Source organism: Synchiropus splendidus, chromosome 13, assembly GCF_027744825.2.
Source record: "Synchiropus splendidus isolate RoL2022-P1 chromosome 13, RoL_Sspl_1.0, whole genome shotgun sequence".
Lineage (NCBI taxonomy): Eukaryota > Metazoa > Chordata > Actinopteri > Syngnathiformes > Callionymidae > Synchiropus > Synchiropus splendidus.
Window position 1 is genome coordinate 8,994,537 of NC_071346.1, and position 20,506 is coordinate 9,015,042.

The window sequence follows — 20,506 nt, forward strand, 5'->3', positions numbered from 1 at the left end:
ATACTTGTTGAGAGTTTTCTCGAAGACGAATTGGCATACACTGCATATATAATTTAAAATATATAGACATATAAACAGGAGACTTACTATTCACCATAGAATCATAACAACACACTTTTTTGGTGACAAAATGAAAGTGCTTCTTTTGTCGACGTGTTCTCTAAAAATCAGGTTCAGTCGATGATGACTATATGGTTTACAAAGAATCCCACTGGTGAAGGAACGGAGCAAGTCTGATGGAGGCAGATCCACAGATGGCTTCTACATCTGGACAAAGCATCTCACACTTCCTGCGAATTCAGAGATAACTTCTCCTTGAAGCCAATCTCCATCTCCATCACATTCCAGAGTTTCTACTGAACTTTGACTTACATTTTCAAAGTGTATGTACATTTGTTTCACAAGAAAGATTAGTTGAGTCAGCTCCAATATTGAGGCAGGACATGACAGTAAACAGATCTTATTTGAGAAGAAAAACTTTATTGTTGTCAATATTACAATCACACTGCAGTATAGAAATGAAAAGTAAACTGACAGGAAGTAGGTGAAAACATCACACCAAACATACCTAAAGTCAAAATTGACTACAAAATGATGTTCTTAAATCTCTAACCAAGGCATGTTATATTTTGTAAGGCACTAACACACGGTTTCTCCTCATCCACTTTGGGACTCTTGGTTGGGCAACATCTGCATTCAACATCCATCATCACTGGTGTTTAACAAACATCAACTGAAATACATCCCCAATCAAATAAAAAACCCAACAAGTAAATCGATAAACCACCGTTCAGCAAACATGGTATGAAAAGTGATATTATTCAAGAAATCAAATCACTATATTTGGAGTAAATACTCGATGATATCACAGACGCGCACACACACTCATGGTTCTCTCACACTCGTCGATCTCCCTCTTTAAAGTGACACGCTCCACTGCTTTCACGCTCCTCTTGTCGGTGATGTTTGTTTGGGATTCAGCAGCAAACTGCTCCATGTTTTCTTTTGAGCTTAAGTCACACTCTAAGCATCTGCATCAACAAACTCTGGGGCAAAATGCTACACAAAAATTCATCTTTTTAAGGACACTTTTTCACTTTTGCCAATAAAATCCATTTTGACTTCAAGTGTCTATTAATGATGTGAAACCAACAGGAGGAGCTGGAAAGCCACTCGACAACCACTCTACCATACGTCTTATGAAAGCAAAGAACATTTACTGATACAGTAAAAAAAAAAAAAGAAAAATTACTTTTAACAGGATTCTGTCAAAGTGCACAATTGGGGCTTTCACGTATAGAAAATAAAACACACAACTTAAATACACATATTCACAGCAATGTCTGGAGTCTATCAACACTAAAAGGTGACTTCTACTGCCCACTCACTCCAATCAGTCCCTGTCTGTGTGAGGTATCGCAGTGCTACTTACAGACACACACACACAGTCTATCACACACTCACACCTGGAGGTTTCTTTGGTTACCCCGAGTTACATTTTAACATGCAAGTGCACAGGTGGGAGGTGCCAGCATTAGTGAATAGCCCTGTCACCAGGTACCACTCAACAATAAATCTTCTTCGGCTCCACTCGGTCCAGTCTTCGTCATAAAAGCCACTAAGTCACATATTGAAAACACAACGACACATCGTTTGAGTTTGATCTACGAAGGCTACACAACCACCCACGAACCCACAACACCATGGAAGTGATGGAAAAACACAAATACTAAAATCAATGATGTTGATATAAAAGTACTTAAAAAATGTATAACTTAAAACATGTCAATAAGAAGTGTAAAAAGGTTTTTAAAAAAAAAAAGTTGGTTGAAAGGGGGTGACACAGCTGGAGCACGGAAAACAGATCAATAACCCAAGAACACTGACGTTTAAATTGTGGTCACATGACATCCTTGAAACCGAGACGTTTATGGCTCAGTGAATCTGCCTCACCAGCAGCAACATCGCTCAGGTCTGTTCACGTTGACACAAGTAAGAAGCGTTTTGGGTGGAAAATAGTTCTTGATTGTGACATCAGTGTTCAAGAGTTAACTGGAAGTGCCGGATCATGATGAGGAAAAAGGAAATTTGAGAGTGAAGCTTGCAAAACAGTTTTGAGTTTCAACAGTGGTGGAAAACCCTGGTGAAAGCTGAAGCTTGATCAGTTGATACCTTCGAACATTTTTTCTCTCCAATTTTATCAGCATGAATTTTATCTGCATTTTCATCTCAACCGCACAGGATTGTTCGCTCAGTTGTGTTGAAAGATTTTTGACCACAAGTTGCCTCACGTGTTGAGGAACTATTGATATTTTCCTTCACCACTCGGGTTCCTGACTACTCATTCATCATCTTTGCATTTTTATATTCGTTCATTTGTAGCCACTTTCATTGGGTACACTTGAAAATAGAAGGTTGCCACAACAACCCCAAGGTACAGGGGTTATAATCCCTCTGGTTCTGACTGGTGCTTTCAGTCGGCAAGAAGAAGGAGGAATTTAACAAAACAGAGTGAAACAGATTGAGAAATGAACGATTGTCTGCTTGGATTTAAATTTTTCAAAGAAGGAGTGATGATCTTCAATCCGTAATGTTTTCAATCTATTGAAAACTTCATGTTCAAAGCAACAAAAGTTGGCTTTCTTTCCAGCCCTCACACTTGTTCATGTGATCAACCCTCTGTAAACTTGCTGCTATAGGATTCTACAACAGATTAAGCTCGTGGTAAAGAAATCGCAGGCGACAGAGCCCACACTGTGTCTGAGATGAAGAGATTAGATGAGTCACTTTTCCCCGTGTTTGCCCTCATGAGCGTGTTGGTTTGTCCACAGCTATCTGTGGTACTTGTCGTTGAAGCGGTGGATGGTGACGCAGCCGTGGTAGGAGATGGGTCTTGGCATCGCCGCCACTCCCGTGATGATCCCCGTCGCCGGGTCGTAACACAAGATAGAGTCCGTGGCCTCTCCGTTCTCCCCTCTGCCGCCCAGGATGAAGATCTTGCCGTTGCACACGGACATGCCGCAGCTCTCCTGCTCAGAAGAAACATCCCAGTTCCAGAATGCGCCTTCGGCAAAAGTAATCAATAATCATTGTGGTACCTGTTTGTTGAAGGTGTGGACCACGTGGATCCAGTAATCTTCGGCTGGGTCGTAGCAGAAGACGGACTTGGTGAGGCCGCCGCACACGTAGATCAGGTTGTTGAGGGACACGGCTGTGATGCAGCGCTTGGCAATGGGGATGTTGGCTCGCAGCAGCCAGGTGTTGGTCTCTGGATCATAACACTGAACCTGTCACACACAGGCACAAACCACTACGTCAGTCAGCACACAATATCTGTTCTACTTGCTGTCGCTATTTATAGTGATCTACTTAGCAAAGCTGATCATGTATACACAGAATGTTAAAGTATACATATGTCTTTGGCCACGCTACGTTGCTCTTGAGACTTACTGACTACACTGGTGCTTTTCCCTTGTAATTTTCAAAAGTATAGAGAGAAGCCCCGAGCCGTCATCACTATGTACCTAAGTGCATGTTTGGATATTCATTTTTCACCTTGTCTGAACAGGTGTTGTCGTCCGGCCCTCCTCCGATCACAAAGAGCTTTCCGGCACAGCTGGCCACCGCTGGAGAGCTGACTGCCTCTTTCATTGGAGCAACTTCGGTCCAGCGATTTGAGAAGGAGTCGTAGCACTCCACGCTGCTCAGGCGGCTCTGGCCGTCGTAGCCTCCGACGGTGTAGACCTGAAAAAATAAATACGTCTTTGATATAAAAAACAAATCCGCAGATGAACACACAAGAAGTGAATGCAGGTCTCACTGGATCCGAACAGGAAGGAAGATTTCCTTAGATAAATGCTACTCAAGTGCCAGATACGTTGCAGGTCTCGTCATGCTACAGCTATGTTTTCCAACTAACAATGAGGTGTTCTGAAGAAGAACGTCTTTTCAGGAAGCATTTCAGGTTTGTGATTCTGAATGACAGAACGTCAACACAAAGAAAACCAGTCTATCGGGAGTAAAGGACACACATTGTTCCTGCCCTCTGCCCTACAGCTGGAGACACTTGTCTGGATCATGTGCTTGTAATGGGCCATTTTTTTAGCGACCCCGACCTGAGCAAAGTGCAGCCCCGAGGCCACCAGTTGCCCTTTGCCTGTATGAACCTTCAAAAATGTTCACCTAAAGCCGGGCTGCTTAATAATATATTTTACTAGATCAATACTAATTTAATCCTAAACAAAAGTTTACAATTTCAAGTGTGAATTACATTATAATATTTTATCAATTAATGGCTTTTTCATGGTCAAATGGTATTGGCCCTCAACAGAATTTTTGAAAAAAATATGCCTTTCTACCACTGAAACACAGGTATTGGCTCCTTAAAAATATAATCTCCATATATTTGGAGATTATAATATATATCTCCAAATATATATATTATATTTGGAGATATATATTATCTCCAAATAATGTGTATTGTTTATAATACGAATCTAAAAACAAAATGAATATAAAATTAAGTATTATAAGATCATACAACCCATTTTGTACATTCCTATTTTACCTTTATATTAATACTTTTTTATCCTATTAATATTGGTATTGCTTCCATTCTAACAATGTTGTTATTATGTGATGCTATATATTCGTGTAGATCATGTATGCATGAATAATTGTACCAATAAGTCTCTTTTCATAATGGTATTTGTCTTTTTTTTCTAATTTTATATTTACTCTATTAGCTCTATATATGTGACAAAACCATGGATTTTCTTTCCTTGTTTTCTGTGCATGCATTTGTTAACAAGTAGGTCGAAGGTGAAGATCTATGATCAATTCCATCTATACCTCTAGAAAGATCTGATGCAACGTTGAGCTGCGCTTCTGCTGCCAAAAACACAAGAACTTCATCAACAAGCTTATGCAACGGAAACCCTCAGGCTGTTCTCTTCCCCAATTTAGTGAAGGGGGGGAGGCAGGAATAGAGAGAGAGAGAGAGAGAGAGAGATAAAAGAAGCAAAGAGCAGGAAGTTCACATAAATATTAACATTTGCATTGGCCAGCCTCCACAACTGAAAACGGTTATCAAAGCAGATGGAGGAATAATCAGGGACGTCTGTGCGTGTATTCTTAAAAGTACTTGTGTGCGCAGCTGCGTACTTTTAGAAATGAGCATCTAACAGAAAAAAAGGTTCCAGTGTTTATGACGGCAGAGAAAGGCTTTGACTGAGCATGTGCGGCCCACTTAATGTGTTAACACCACTTGTTTGATCTGCATAGAGTTGCCTGAACATGAATGACTTCTCCTTGTTGACAACACACCCTCTGCTCTTGTGAAGGGAACTTCAGAGCTGCATCAACAGATGGAAATTACACCCTGAATGAGGAAATGATCAGGTACTACTAAAGACTTCTGTTTTTAACAGCTAAAAACAATAACCTTGCGTGCGAGGTTTATTCTGGGGTAAAGAACGAAGCAAATCTGAGCAACAGAAGACAGACAGAAGAGTGGGGTGAATACACGTGTGGGGCAGACACAGGAAGTGCTCAGAGACATGTACATCCTCTGGGAATTACGTCTTCCAGGAATGTGTGTGTGTGTGTGTGTGTATTCTAACTACCAGGTCTGTGCACATGAAAGTAACGACAGGAAAGAAAACCCTAACTTTCAACCTTGAGACTATCGCTACTGTCATTTATGTCATCTGTTTTGTTTCATTTTTTTTATCATGTGGCTCAAACTCGAGGCTTGGGGGCCACATCCGGCCCACCAGGTAAGTTAATGCGGCCCACAAAGAAAGACCTTTCGCTTACAATTAAGTAAAAGACTAATTTTAAGCTCAGCAAAAACAAGGCAAGTTAATATTACGACGCAACTCATCGACACGTGAAGATCATAGCACACCGCCACAGCTTCAACAAGAGCGGCCACGCCGTATTAAAATGAAGTGGAAACAAAACAATAAGCAGAAAACACATCATGGAGGTGGACATACTCATCTGGCCAGACATAAAAAATGACAGACCTGCTGAGGATGACCGCAGATTAGCACAAGATTTACAGATTGTGATCAAAAACTAGCCTATTTATTGCCACCAATTCAACAAATGTCCAAATTCCTCCTCTGCTTCCTTGTTTCTCTGTCAGGCCTTGTTGCTCTGTCATTGTTTCAAAAAATGCAGACAGAAATCCTGCAACTGTTTAGTCGCAGATTACGACAATTTTGACACAGAGACGCTAAAAATAATTCAAATGGAGACACATTCAAACTTCAGTTTAGTGTTAATGACACCATAAATATTTACTGTTCAAGACCACAACTTTGTTTGTGTTATTAATCTCGTGGCCTCGTGTGAAGAAGTTGACAACCATGGCTTTTACTTATATAGCACTTCTTCATGCTTACTCAGCACCAGGGCAAAAACTGTGCACAGCGAGTAAAAGGAGTTAATGACTGACTGTTTCATCTGAAGTGTGACCATTGTGCTGATGACCTCACTCTGTTGTGAAAGACATTCAAACGTGACCACAACAGAGGAGTTTCTTTTTATTCATCATTTCTATGCTGTAGAAATTCATTTGAAAAACAAAAAAGCCACGTGGGGCCTGGGGGATCTGCAAATCAACAAATCTGTTTTCAACTATGTTTCACTATGACAACACCCTCCTAGTGCGAGGGCTATCGATCCTCTGTCTTTGCTGTAAACACACACACGCATGGACTGGGGCACACAGGTCTCAAATATTTAGGACAAACACTGTTATTTTTGTCTCGTAAACAGCATTCCTCGAGAACAATGAAGGACTTGAGGGGCACAATATGCAAACGCAGCAAACCAAGAAATATGATCGGCGCTGTAGGAGTGAGCTGGTCCCTGCAAGTGTTAGGCGCTGGCAAACATCCATCAAACTCTGAATGCCCTCAAACAAGAATGTCCATCTGGTTATACGCTTGACTCTGACACACAGCCAAACGGGTCACGTGCCGAAATATTCGGCTCATATTGCAGTAGCTTTGCTCAGACCTGCACAGTTAAGCATAAGAATCCGCAGCCTCTCGGAAAATCCAAATCTCTCATTGTTGTCATATTTGGGTGCAAAACAAAGTCTCAACTTTCTGAGTCCAACAACTGTGACTCATGATGACTCAATACTCAGCATTGATGATGACTACGAAAGTAAAGTAGTCATTCCTCCCTGACAAACACAACTGTGTGTTTAAAATGCCATGAGAAAAACTGCATGAGGCAGCAGCAGCATTTAAATTGTTCATTTCTAACGGGATATTTTTTCTTGTCCCAAAACACAGATATGAGTTACATTTGATGCCCTCTGACAGAAAAATAATGAAAGTACCACAGCAGTACACAAAATACTTGTAAATTCAGGGATTAAGTTCATGTTTTGAATTTATCTGTGCTGTTTTCTAACCATCTTGCTGGACTAAGAGGCAGTTGGGGTCACACCCATGGTAGGATTGGGCAACCAGTGGTGGGCCACTGAACTGCATCCTGCAGGCCACAAATAGCCTGCGGGCCATATCTTTAAGACCCCTGTTATACTGCAATTCAAATTTTAAATTATGTAATCGCAAACCACGTTGTTCAATGATTATTTGACTTTGTTTGGGATCCAAGTCTCAACATATAACTTGACTTGCTATTCCATCTTAACAGCTGTCTAGTTTTATTTGTTGGACTGTTTACCTTCCCCAGCAGAACTCCCATCTTGTGCCTCCAGCGACCTTTGTTTAGAGAAGCCACTCTGATCCACAGATTGAGCTGCGAGTTGTACATCCAAACATCACGACTGTTGATGCGCCCGCCTGAAAAAGACAACAAAATTGCTCCAGCATTTCATCTGAGATTATATCTCACAGACATCACCGGCAGACTCATTTCACCAAAGGACCCCATTTGCTTGGTATATACACGTCCCCATTGACCTCAATATACATAGATTAGTCTATACAGAAGTGGAGCACATGTGTGGCAACTCTGTCATGTGACTTGACACGTTTTCAGCAAGCCAAGACAAGACGCTCAAGTTACTCTCTAACTTCCTCATTCTATACCGTCTCAGAGGAACAGAGTCAGTGTGTGTCTCAATGTGCCTGGCTTCTGTTTGTCGAGTGAATTACGGTCTAACAATTAGCCATAATGTTGAAACGGCGAGTGCAGAGCACCTGCAGTAATAACAGTGTAGCTACCAGTGACTTTTAAGATCAACTCACTCCCTATGTTTAAAAGAGACGTTAGAATCTTAATAAATCTTTCTTCTCCAGCTCAGTACGGGGCGGTGGGTGGCAGATGAGGGGAATTAAAGATCAGGCATATCTAATAATACCTCATCATAACAGCTATAAGCAGACAAGAGGCGACCAGATGAGGAAGTGTGCCGCTGCAAGTTTTATGCGTGAGATCTTGAAAGAGCCAGAAAGTCTGCCTCCTCTGAGGCTTCCATTTTAGGAGTATTTGCATACGAATGTGGTGATAGACAAGTGCGTAACCTTCACCGCTGTCGCAAGACACCGGGTTGAGCGTGGCTACTTGGGTGATTTACAAGAACAATAATATAGCATTTTGTTTGCTGAGGCAACCGTAATTGCTGCACTATACGTCAAAAGCAGCATTTGTCTTGTTGATGAAGTGTTGTCTCATGAGTGACAAAGGAAATGAGGCAACCTGTTTTGACTATGATGTCACCTTCCGCTGGCTACCTATAGGGTCAAATAAAAGTTCTTCCTGTCTGAGTTAAGAATGTATTTTACACAGAGTAATGTCATTTATGCCATTTCAGTGAAGATTGTTTGGGGCTCAGCAAGAAGAGGGTCAAACTCAACCACACAAGGGTTAAACTCTAAACACTGTCTGTTGCAAGCAGGGCATGTTGCCAGCCTGGAGAGAAATGTTGGTTGGCTTCCACCGTGAAACTGCCACAAGTATCCTGCTCCCGGAAGTTTCTGGATTAATCGCAGACATCTATAATCTCCAAAAAAACAGTCGGTTGAATGAGATAGGAGATCATGTTTTTTGTATGGTTATGCTAAGTGTTAAATATTATAGTAATACGAACTCAAATGAAAGGCTTTCCAAGCTTCTGAGGGCCACATGAAACAAGTTGGCGTGCTGCATTTGGCCCACAAGCCTTGAGTTTGACAACAGCATTTTTGCTGGCACTTGCATAAGTTGAATCTGGACACATCAGTGGGCAGATGCTCCACTGATATGTGTTTCTCATTCAGTCTCCATCATGGACCACATCATGCTGTACAACGTGTTGCAATTGGCATGGAATGGAATTGAAGGAAGTTTATACGCTATTAAACTGTGTTATTGAGAGACTGAAATGAATTAACACGTTTAAAATCCAGCCCTAAAAGCAACACATGAACTGCTCTCTAATTGTTTTTAATCCCTCAGCCACAGCAGACTGATTTGGACCAGGAAGTGTGGCCGCCTCAGAACAAGCGGGTAAAGACAATGATGGAAGGAATATAAAAACAAGCCTCCATAGCCACCATCTTCAATCCTGGCAGCCTATAAACTGGCTGCACTCAAAGCATCTCTAACACAAATACAGTCCAAGTGTTTATCAACAGTGATCTTGATGTAAAAGGCAGACAGACAAGGGAGCGAGGCACTCAAAAGTTCTATTTGAGGCACATCCAATTTAAGTCAGCAGCTTTAAGCAGCTGTGCTGTGCATGGAAGCACGCCAAACTATTTCTTGTCTTAACTCCTCTGGCCAGTTACTGCTACAGAACGCAGTAAATGAGACGTCCAAACAGGCGAGAAATGAGCCAAAACACTTTGAGGGGAGAAAGAAAACGTCATGGAAGATCCCCAGTGAGCATGCGTGAGGGTGAGACGGAGAAACAGACAGGGAGGGCGGGTGTGTTGACTTTTCCACTGAACTCTTGAGCGGGGTAGATAGCACACACGTGAGGACTTGGCACAGCGAGAGCTAAACCATTCTTTGCTGGAAGGGAGCTGAACTATTTCCCCTTTTTTAGCATGTCAACTGTTTTCTATTTTAACTGTCAAGGCGGCTGTTGGAACACAGACAATCCTTGCATGCATATGTGAAGTTTCTATGCATTTTCCTGGAAGCACAGACAAAAAAAGCTCACTGCACTTTCCAAACCATGAGTATTTATAGCCGAACTTGGCGGTTAAATGATGTTTAGTAATTTATTTATCCTTTAAATGCAGTTCAACAGATTGAGTTTTTGTGTGTTTAAACACTATTCTACAATGTTTTGCTGCCATTTAACAGGCTTTTATAAATAGTATAGAAAACATGGATCAATGTTGGCTTAAAATAAGCTTGATTCAATTTCCAAGTTCCAATTCACTACATTCTATTCTACATAGAAGGTAAATTTCTCACCTGACACCAGGATGTCATTGCGCAGGGCGCAGACAGCATATTCAGACTTGGTGAATTCGGGGAGTTTGGCCAGAGATTTCCACTCTCCTGTGACCGGATCGTAGCACTCGGTGTAGGGCAGATTGAATCCTCCGACTCTCTCACAACCGCCCACCACCACAATCACCTCAGAGAAGCCGGTCGACCTGCAAAAGAAGTGAAACCCAGTGACTGACAAGACTTCTAATCGAAGATATGAACACAAAACATCTGAAATGTTGATGTGGAAAATGAGGTCATAAACACAGCTCAGATTTATTATTCCAGACGGAAAAGTCATGCTTCAGTTATCTACAAGGCAAAGGTCACTTTTAAGTCGAGCCATCATTTCTAAGTAACACAAACATTTTATGTGAAAAATGAATAAATAAATAAAAAAGAGATCACGTGTACAGAGGAGATATGTTTCATAGAAAAACAAACAAAGAAAATCGGCCCATCTGGGAGCAGTTTTACATTTTGTGTACATGGTCTATTACGTGACTAACTAGACTTGGAGGGCTTCCAGGAAACCAGCTGCCAGGTACAGACACAGAGAGGGCATGTGTTCAGAGCAGAACAGGCTTTCGCACCTCGGGCAAACAAAGCCGCAGCAAGTGCGCGCTCAACTCAACTGCTTGTTTTGCTGGTCGGTCGGTCGGTCTGACACAGATCTGCCTGGATACTGAGACAAAACACCGTCCCACGTCACACACTCACAAGTGACGACTTCCTTTTCACCCCGAACCTTGGTTTTTGGTCAAAAGGACGACATTATGGCTAGTATGAATTTAGTGTGTAACATTTCAGCAAGAAAAAAGGGTCAAGTCAAAGGTCTATGTTCCACTGAACTGGTGTGTTTATGAACATGCTGATTCACCATAAACATTCCCATAGAAAACAACTCAATAACACTCCCTGGTGCTGAAGAGCAGACATACAACAATGCAAGCCTTTATCGCCGGCAGCTACGCAATTATAACCGTGAAGCTCTTCCTTCTCAGCAGGTGAAGACTGAATTAAACAAGTTACACAACTACAAATAATATTGCCAGCAAACGGGTTCAGGAATAACTGGTCGACCAACCTGCGAGGCCGGGTTCTCGGTGACATCATCTCATTTCCCAGGACGTGGTAGCGTCTCGCCTCATGGAGGAGCTGGTAGCACTCTGGGGCGTTCTGGATGAGCTGGTCTCCTTCGACTGTTTGGACGAAGTAGTTGGGGTGAAGAAGCGGCAGGCGCACGTGGTGCAGCAGGACTTTCAGCAGGGGCCGTCTTTGCTCCACGCTGTGGTAAACCCAGCGCATCACCGCCTCAAAGACCACCTCCTCCTTCCCAACGGACAACTCGTCACTGGCGGTGTACTCTTCCAGCTCTTCCTTGCGCAGGTCCAAGAACTCCTCGTGCTGCGCTACCTCTGAGAAGTTGGCGAGAGCGTAGCTGCGGCAGCGACCGGCTAGCTGCTTCAAGGAATGCGCATCGGCAAAGCGCTGGATGCCCAGGCAGTTGCAAGGGTCCAGCTGTTCCTCCAGGAACTTGGCGCAGGCGTCACGCAGGGTATAAATCTGAAAAAGACTGGAGGTCTCGAAGAGGAACTGCACGTTCTCTGTGGTGATCTTAGCTCGGCCGGTGTAAACGTAGGTCAGGAATGAGTCCATGGCCTCGGCAAGGATGCCGTTGATCTCCACCAGCATCTCGCGGCTCTCTCTGTGATCGTTGCAGAACATGGCTCTGAAGTAAGAGGAGCAGGCCGAGAGCACGGCACGGTGGCACGGGAACTCGCGACCTTGCACGCTTATGACCACATCAGTGAACAAGCGGCAGTCACGGAACTCATTAAACACTTGCAGGATGCCGTCAGAGTGTGACGCACCTGAGCAGAAGTCGAAGACATCCTGACAGGCAAGGTTTTTCTGGTCAACTTCAAACACCTGAGGCAATAGAAGACAAAAACTTTAATCGGTTGAAGCACAGAGGACACTGTTAGATACTTTTCTTTTGTTTTCACCGACCTTGCGTTTGACTGCTGGAGATTCTCTGATCCCAGAATCCTCTCTGTTCATGCGTCTGCCCAGAATCAGAACCATTTTCGTAACGTTTGCTCTCTATTTCAGAGAAAACCTGAGGAATGAAGAATAACTGTAAATATAACACTGGCTGACTTGATGTAATATGAAGTCTGGTGAAAGTGTGGCCTCTGCCTGCTGCCTCTTTTATTATTTTTAGTATTTCCCCCCCAAGAATTATCAACTTATATTTATAAACTGCATTTTAGTTCAAATATTAAACACTTTTTTATTTATTTTAAGTCATTTTCCATTATGATGTGTAATTCACAATCCACCTGCCATCTTAGATCATATCCTTATTTTAAATATAATAATGTCAAATACAATAATTACACATCTATTCCTGAATGGTGCTGTAACTAGATCTTGAGCACCTTGACCTCGTTCGCCACATGTAAACAAATTAGACCAAACCCCAGGGAGCACCATGTGGCCAACACAAAACGTGACTCTCAAGCACATGCGAAATAAATACTTTTTTTTTGGAGGGGTTGGGGGGTGTAATGCACATCTGCCCCTCGTCGTTCAAACATGTGAATGAGGAGCGATACCCTGCAGCACAAAGGACTCCGTGACATGGAGGGAACAGCAGGTGGGAGAGCGGTTGAGCAACGATCCAGCCAAGTTCACTGTCAGCCAGGTTTGTTTTTGAAGAATGGGGGCAGGGGTGCGATCAACCGCCACATCCTCGCAGCTCAACAAGTGTCCCGAACACATTTCAAAAGACCTCTGGATGTTGGTCACATTCTATTAGTCAACGTAAAGTAAATCCAACGCGGTCATCTACTCAGTTATTTTTAACATTGTCTCGGTGACTCAAGTGGTTCACGTGTGATGGTTCCAACAGAACGATGGACCTACAAAGACAGGTTCTACCACAGGAGGATGTCGCATGTGCAAACCTTTCTTTGTTCTTCTCTGTGACGTAAAAACATGAGGGATGTTCCAAATTATGAAAAATAATAAAGAAAACCTAATATTTTAGAGTTACATGTCGAATACATTTAAATTTGTTTCGTGGTCTATTTAAAAAATCTGTATTTAAAGTTTATTTTCTTAATGTATTTTGACTCTCACGTCAACGAATTTCTTCCATACTCGGCTAACAAAATAAAGGCCAAAAAATGCCGACATGCCGCCAAAATGCGTAGTTCTCAAATAAGACAACAAGAGAAATGTGTTACCTCAGGGAGAAGTTTCCAGATGAAGCTTCCTTTACAGCCTGAATTGACGCGTTCACAACAATATGGAGGAGTTGTTTAGAATAACTGGGGATAACTACGGCACACACTGCGGGTCTGCGCGGACATGGTGAGAGCGGAGCGCTGACAAAAACAAAGAGCTGTCTCTGTCTAACAGTAAACACGGCGCTCATATATACTTGCAACGCCAGAGGAAAGAAAAAAACATAGTGTCGCCGGTGCATTCTGGGTAATTGTAGTTCGAGCAGCTCACAGAATGTGGCGTTTGAAGGCGAGAGAACTACGTTTCCCAGATAGCCTTGTCTGCCCGCGTGGCTTTCCTTTGTTTGCAAACAAACGCGGATTGTGATGGCGATAAAAGTTAAACACGAATGACGTCAGCGGATGAACAAAACACACAAAGCAGGAGTTTATACTTTATACCAAATTATTTTTTAATGAGCTCGCAAAAGCCGAGTGAAATGTTGCGTGATGTTTTTGTCGGTCGCAAGAGAAGGAGGAGCTTTCTTTATATACGGTGTCATAACTTCCGTAACCTATTGCAAAAGAGCTTCGCAGTGTTTTCGACCGAGTTCCCCGAAAACGTCCCACTTTGTTCTCAGCCCTGAGGGTGAGTACACGGAGTTCACTCGTAGGAGGCTGCATTCTGTCGTGAACTCACCTGAGACGCGGCCATGCCGGTCAAAGGGCAACAACAACAACAACAACACATCTCAAGGTGGCTGCAGCCAAACAGAACAGCTTTGTGAGCTGGTGATCATCAGCCTGTTTAAATGAAAAAAAAAAAAGTTTTTAACAACTAGAGAGCAGTTATTTTATTCCACCTATAAATCAGGACATAGTCTGGCTCTGATGGATGGGCACAAAAAGTCATCATCCACAAGGTCACCCACTCAGAAGGTCTCAAACACCCTGTCATCTCAATCTTTGCTGGAAGTCTGGAGAGCGTGTTCAAGTCACAGCACTTGAGTAGGAATGTGGTGAACAATTCAAGATAATTAGAAGCAGCAGAGGAAGGGATCTAGCGCTTCAAATACAAAGCCAAACGTACTGAGTGGACACCAAGTTTGGTGCACTGACAAATAGGTAGTCGGCAGTTCTAGAGCATCAAAACTTTACTTGACTGAACATACTCAAAGCATGAAGTTTACCTCTCTTACTGGTTTATCTGCTTTAAAATATACATCAATACTAAGACTGGAGTGATGCATTGGTACCAGTCAGCCCACGTTGACCTCAGAGAAGCGTTTTAAAACAAGGAACAGCTTAGTGAGGGAACATGAGAAACTCATTTTGTGAGAAACCCAACTAGGAGTCCACAAAAATAAATTGGAAAATTGAATAAATATAAAAAAAGCTACCTGGTCTGTAGAGCCACTTGAATGAGGGGATCAAAATAAAGAAAATGAATAATACATTTAAAAAAATGTGTAAATGAATAATTTATTCAGAGTTAGATTCCCAAACAGTTAGGAGAGGCATGATCAGCATACTGCTCTACGACACCTGCCCTGAACTGGAGCTTCCGGTTGCTGATGCCTCCAGAACAGATCACTGGTGCAGCCCAGTGGACGGAAGAGCATAATGACTTTGTGAACCGGGATGACACACACACTTACGCAGGCAGTCATCTGTACCGCACCTTGATGGTGTGGGAGGCTGTTCCACTGCACAAATCTACCCAGAGCTGGTCACATGACTGTAGCGTGAAGCTGTGAATTTCGCAGTGTAGTTTTTAATGGCTGTTCCGGGTCTATTTACATCATATTTTAACGGCAAACACGATTGTTACAGTGTTGGATTTCGAAAAGGTGACGCCATGAATTCAAAAGGACAACATTTAAGAATGACCTTTTATTGCAAGGGTGATGTGTTCACGACAGCATAACCTGGTTGGGCGTGGTGCGTCGGTGCAGCAGCTGCAGCAGGGAGTCCGAAACCTCTCGGTACCTCAGACCGTACAGGTACGGAGCAAAAGCCCGGGGGAGCAGCATGAAACCACACATGTTCACCGTGCTGATCCAAACTTGGACGTCGTGACTAATGTCGTCCTTCTGGAACAGGAAGAGCTCCAGCGTGAAGATGAATCCAGGGGTGAAGTAGAGGAGCAGCAGCAGGCCGTGGGCCAGGAGGGTCATTCTGGCTCTGGAGAACCGGGTCTGCCAGATACCATGAGTTCTGGTCACCATGTAGAGGCGAAAGTAGCAGTAAAGAATGAGCAAGGCGCAGAGAAGTGCGGCTATGAAGAAATAAATGTGCACTCCCACAATGTTCTGGACCTGAATGAAACCAAGAGAGACCAGAACCAGGCACACGGCCACCTCCTCGTGTGGATACAGCTCCTCAGACTCCATCATGATCACCAGGGTGAAGGGGTAGACAGCTGCCAGGACCCACACCCCGGCCAGGATGCGGTGAGTGAAGGAGGGCGGAAGGAGGGCATGATACCGGAGCGGCCAGCGGACCGCAGCATAGGTGTCCACCACCATGAGTGTGACGGTGAGGATGGCCGAGCAGTAGGAAGTGACCGTCGCTGCGGTGACCAGCTCACACAGCAGCCAGGGCATCTGGACCTTCAGATGGTTACAGACCATGGTGGTCAGGTTGAGGATGAGGAAGAGGATGTCAGCGATCAGAGTGTTGGCCACCAGCAGGTAGCGGGTCTCCTGGCGTAGAGCTCGGGAGCGACAGATGCACGTGAGGAGAACAGGGTTGATCAGGAGAGTGGCCAGGGTGACCACAGCGGTGGGGATGAAGAAGAATTCCAGGTGCCACCGCTGCAGGCTGTCCATCCACTCCTGGGTGATGTTGGTGACCAGAAGAGATGCTGCCATTTTCCAGGGTCGGGTCACGACACCTGCCTCATCCCGTCTACGGAGACACACGGTTACTATCCTGATCCTGTGCGTTTCTAGTAACATACAACCGTGCCATCCCCACATCAAGAACCATTGCAAACAAGCTCATACCTCCACAGGTTCTCCTCTGCTCTAGAGAACTCCCCCCCCCTGACTATTACACTTTTTATTTGTCTAGATTTCATTCAAGTTTCACACCTTTTATCAACTTGCTCGGTACATCTACACATATCCTTCCTTATACATAATAGTCTGGGGAATCTACTCCCCAAATTTGAAAAAACAAAACAAAACATATACTCCTCAACTACGTGCAGTAATTTGTTTGCCATGGTAACTCTTTAAAGTCTCCATGCCTTGTGAACACTGAATATTTAACCACTATATTCCCAGTTGGATGCTTGGACTTACCACATGACAACAAACAAACCAACACCAAATTAAGTCGCTGTCGCTCGTGTCGCACCCACGGCTCATAAACTTTTCAACGTTTCCATGAAAACAAATTATCCAACTCATCTATTTAAAAAAAAGTGTTTATTTCAACCTCTAGTGTTGATGAGTGACAATCGATGAATCCTCAGTAACATCACTAAGAATGAACGGATTATTGGCAGAAACAAGTGTGAGCTCTTACCTGCTCTGCAGCGTCTGTGATGTGGACCCATTAGAGCAGAACGCTTCGATAAATCAGTGCCAGTTTCATTCCACTCCAGTCGCCCGCAGCTTTTATCTGATGGACCTCTTGTTGACTCAGTCAGATGATGTATGGGATGTAGATAACGACAAACACTCTGCTGTTCCATGGCGACAACGCCGTCGATTCCCATGATATCAATAAACATTTGACTTCATTTGATTCCCCAAAACAGGAAGACAAACCTTTGAAGCGAAAATGTGACTCCAGTCACACGTCCCTTTCATATTATATACTCTGATTTTTGGTTGCAGGATCATCCACAAGAGCTATAGTTTTAGCAGATCAAAACTATGTAAGAGACAACATATACTGTGACCAACCAAGTATCATCCAAAACATGAATATTTGTTGCCGAGTGAACCAAACCAACCACCTGCCTTAAAGAAACATGATATTCTTTCTTCCTTTTCGATGCAAAACAATAAACAGAATCTAAGTGCATTTAAACATGTGTACAATTACCTTGCTGTCTTTTAAATGTTACTTCTTTTTACCCTTTATGTAGCCCGCCTTTCCCAAATGTTCCTCCTCATCTTCTTCATCATCATCACCACTCTCATCATCAGCTTCAATGACTCCAAGCGGCAGGTCCTCTTCCTGCCACTCCCTGGCCATCAGTCTCCGGAACACGTCGTACTCCTCCTCTGTTGCCTTGGCGACACGTTTGAGGAAAGTGTCCAGGTTCACGCAGAGGATGTTGTCCAGTTTAGGGTTGATGATCAGAGTCTGTCCCTTCTTGTCGGGGGTTTGATAGAAGCCCCTCCGCTCTAGGAAGCAGTGTCGACAGCGGATCTCCTCCAGAGAGAAACGGAAGAGTTTGGCTTTTATCATCTCCGACTGTTTGATGCCCATTCGGAAGTAGACGTACTGCAGAGAGGAAGAACACTTCTGAAGTCAACAAAATAATCTAAATCTCAGGAGCTAAGCTTATTTATTTATCCAAAATTACATTTCTATCCTGAATTTGGAGCCTCAAAATCATTTGCTTCAACACGTCTCAGAATATTTTCCGCATTTCCTTGCAATGCCATTGTTTCCCCTTTAGATGGCACTGTCCAGCATTCATATTTTCATATATGTTTCACGATTGTAAGACAGTCATTCAACTCAATTCCAGTCTGATGGTTGGCTCTCATAAATAATAACGCATACACACCATGTTATTTTGAAGTAAAGAATTCGGTTAACGTTTAGAGTTGAAGAGAGGCGTCTCTCAGCAACAGCAGATAACCAGCGTGTCGCTCACACTCAAAGCAAGAAACCAACACGCTGTGGTGCTTTATAATGGCAGAGGCAGGAAATTAAAAAATGGCAGCTCATGAGAGAACACATTTAACTCACCCTCAAATGATTTAGTGATTATACAACACCGTAGGCCATTAAAAATACCACAATATTTATCAAGCCGCTGTGATGTTTTTACTCTGTGATGATGTTTGTTAAGGAACAATAAAGTGGCAGCGGGAACATCATAAAACGACAGGTGAGCAGGTGAGAGTCAACTGCATCAGCGAATGATGGCTAAGGGTGACATCATGGCTTCATTACTTTATTTTTCAGGGGTGTTATAAACCCAAATGATACTGGCAGTGGTTTTAAATATTATATTTTAGAATGTATTTATGTATATAGAAGCTGTGTGCTCTCTTAGTGAGTAGCTGAGTACAGTACTAAAGTGTACACCTGCAGAATTAAGATACCTGATAACATGAATCTGGTCAGCTTGGCGCATCTACACAAACAAAGAAGCCATGTGAGACTTGTTCATGGTCTCTCTGCCATTATTCACAGAGGTAAACAATGCTTGGTCGTCTTAAGAGACTAACCTGGAACTTAATCTCCAAGGCATTGAGATCTTCTAGGACGACAGCAGGAGAAACTTTCAGGATGTCGGTGACCTGCTGTAGGGTGAAGAGACACTTCTCTCTGAGGAACACCACCACTTGCTTCACTGTCTTGACCGGTACGCTCAGAATTACGGGATAGAACGCCACAACTCTCTGAAGACTTCCTGCAGAGAAAAAAAAAAAGACATCACCATGCTGACAATCAGTACTTCCGTCAAGCATCATCCTCCTCTGATAAAAGGCCCCAAGACACAGCAGAGGAAGGACATTATTCTCACATCCACTCCACACGCAGAGTTGGTGGTCATGAGCATGTATCAAATATGCGCCGTAAACTATGTCTCACCTTCAACAAAGCCCAGTTTCCGCAGGTTACTTATCCGCTGCTGAAGAAGTGTTTCTTTGGTGGTGTAAAGTTCAGGACATTTCAATAAGATCTTGGCCACACTGGTGGGATTGAAGCCCAAGCCAAATAAAAACGTGAGTGTGGGTAGAAAGTGTTTTGCAGCCACATTTCTCTTGACATTGGACATGGAGTGATAAATATCCTCCACTTGGGTGACAGTGAATCCCATGTCCAGAAGAGTATGTTGGTCATTTTTCATCTCTGTGGCAGGAAGTGGCGCTTCTTCATTGCTGGAGTGAGTTGGAAGACTCCTCCGGCAGCTTGAGGCCGCCAGGAAACGCACTGCATTCCTACCATGCTGAAGCCTATTGAACACAGAGCAAGTGGAACTCCAAACTGACCACCGAAGTGCCTGTTGAGGTTAAAGCAGCGTATCAGTACATTTCCAAATTCAACATTCCTCGGGATAAATACAATGCAACGATACCACCGCGAAATACAGTAAAAGCGTCAGACAAAAGTAACGAGACAACAACACCAAACGCATTTCGTGCCGACGATAATATCCACTTTTGCAAAGGTTATTGAGTGCTAAATATATTCACTGTATATAAATAGCGCTGTATAAATGATTTGTTTTGAGGACTGACCTGCAATATACAGCGAGTGCTCATGCTTGTACGTCGATTAACAAGTTCCGCCGCAGCAACATGGCTTCCGCGTATTAGTTCCGGGCTGAGCCGTCAATTATTTATTAAAAACGAATCCAAATTGTTGTGAACCTCACCATTTATATACAAAAGCAACGTCCAATAACGTTCTCTTTTGACAGGAGTACTTCCTACTACATGAACACAATTAGAACACAGTAAGTATTAAACAGTTTAAAAACGCTACCTCACTGAGACATGCAGCTTGCTTCAGATGATTTTGCTTTTCTTCAAATTTGTTTGTAAAAATAAGTATAAAGATAGTTATGTGAAACAATCGGAGTGTTTATTCAGCCTTTGTTCTAAATATTCAAACACCACGACACGTTTTGCTTTTAAATATTTTTAATCTGTGTGCAA

The 20,506-nt window shown here is 43.2% G+C and overlaps 3 protein-coding genes across 3 annotated transcripts; all 3 read right to left on the reverse strand.

Annotated features, from left to right (window-relative positions):
• Positions 1–469: 469 nt before the first annotated feature.
• klhl24a (kelch-like family member 24a) lies at positions 470–13,866 on the reverse strand. The gene is made up of 8 exons (XM_053883833.1): positions 13,668–13,866; positions 12,427–12,535; positions 11,501–12,345; positions 10,396–10,580; positions 7,711–7,829; positions 3,556–3,744; positions 3,099–3,287; positions 470–3,029 (listed from the first exon to the last, which is right to left on the reverse strand). Exons 2-8 carry the CDS (start codon positions 12,499–12,501, stop codon positions 2,832–2,834), a joined length of 1,800 nt encoding a protein of 599 aa, XP_053739808.1. The 5' UTR covers positions 12,502–12,535; positions 13,668–13,866; the 3' UTR covers positions 470–2,831.
• Positions 13,867–15,559: 1,693 nt separating this feature from the next.
• On the reverse strand, positions 15,560–17,312 carry LOC128769508 (probable G-protein coupled receptor 148). Its single transcript, XM_053883283.1, has 2 exons — positions 17,181–17,312; positions 15,560–16,556 (listed from the first exon to the last, which is right to left on the reverse strand). Exon 2 carries the CDS (start codon positions 16,517–16,519, stop codon positions 15,560–15,562), a length of 960 nt encoding a protein of 319 aa, XP_053739258.1. The 5' UTR covers positions 16,520–16,556; positions 17,181–17,312.
• mterf4 (mitochondrial transcription termination factor 4) lies at positions 17,087–20,143 on the reverse strand. Its single transcript, XM_053883284.1, has 4 exons — positions 20,087–20,143; positions 19,437–19,848; positions 19,070–19,254; positions 17,087–18,110 (listed from the first exon to the last, which is right to left on the reverse strand). The coding sequence occupies exons 1-4, from the start codon at positions 20,108–20,110 to the stop codon at positions 17,724–17,726; spliced, it is 1,008 nt and encodes a 335-aa protein (XP_053739259.1). The 5' UTR covers positions 20,111–20,143; the 3' UTR covers positions 17,087–17,723.
• Positions 20,144–20,506: the final 363 nt, after the last annotated feature.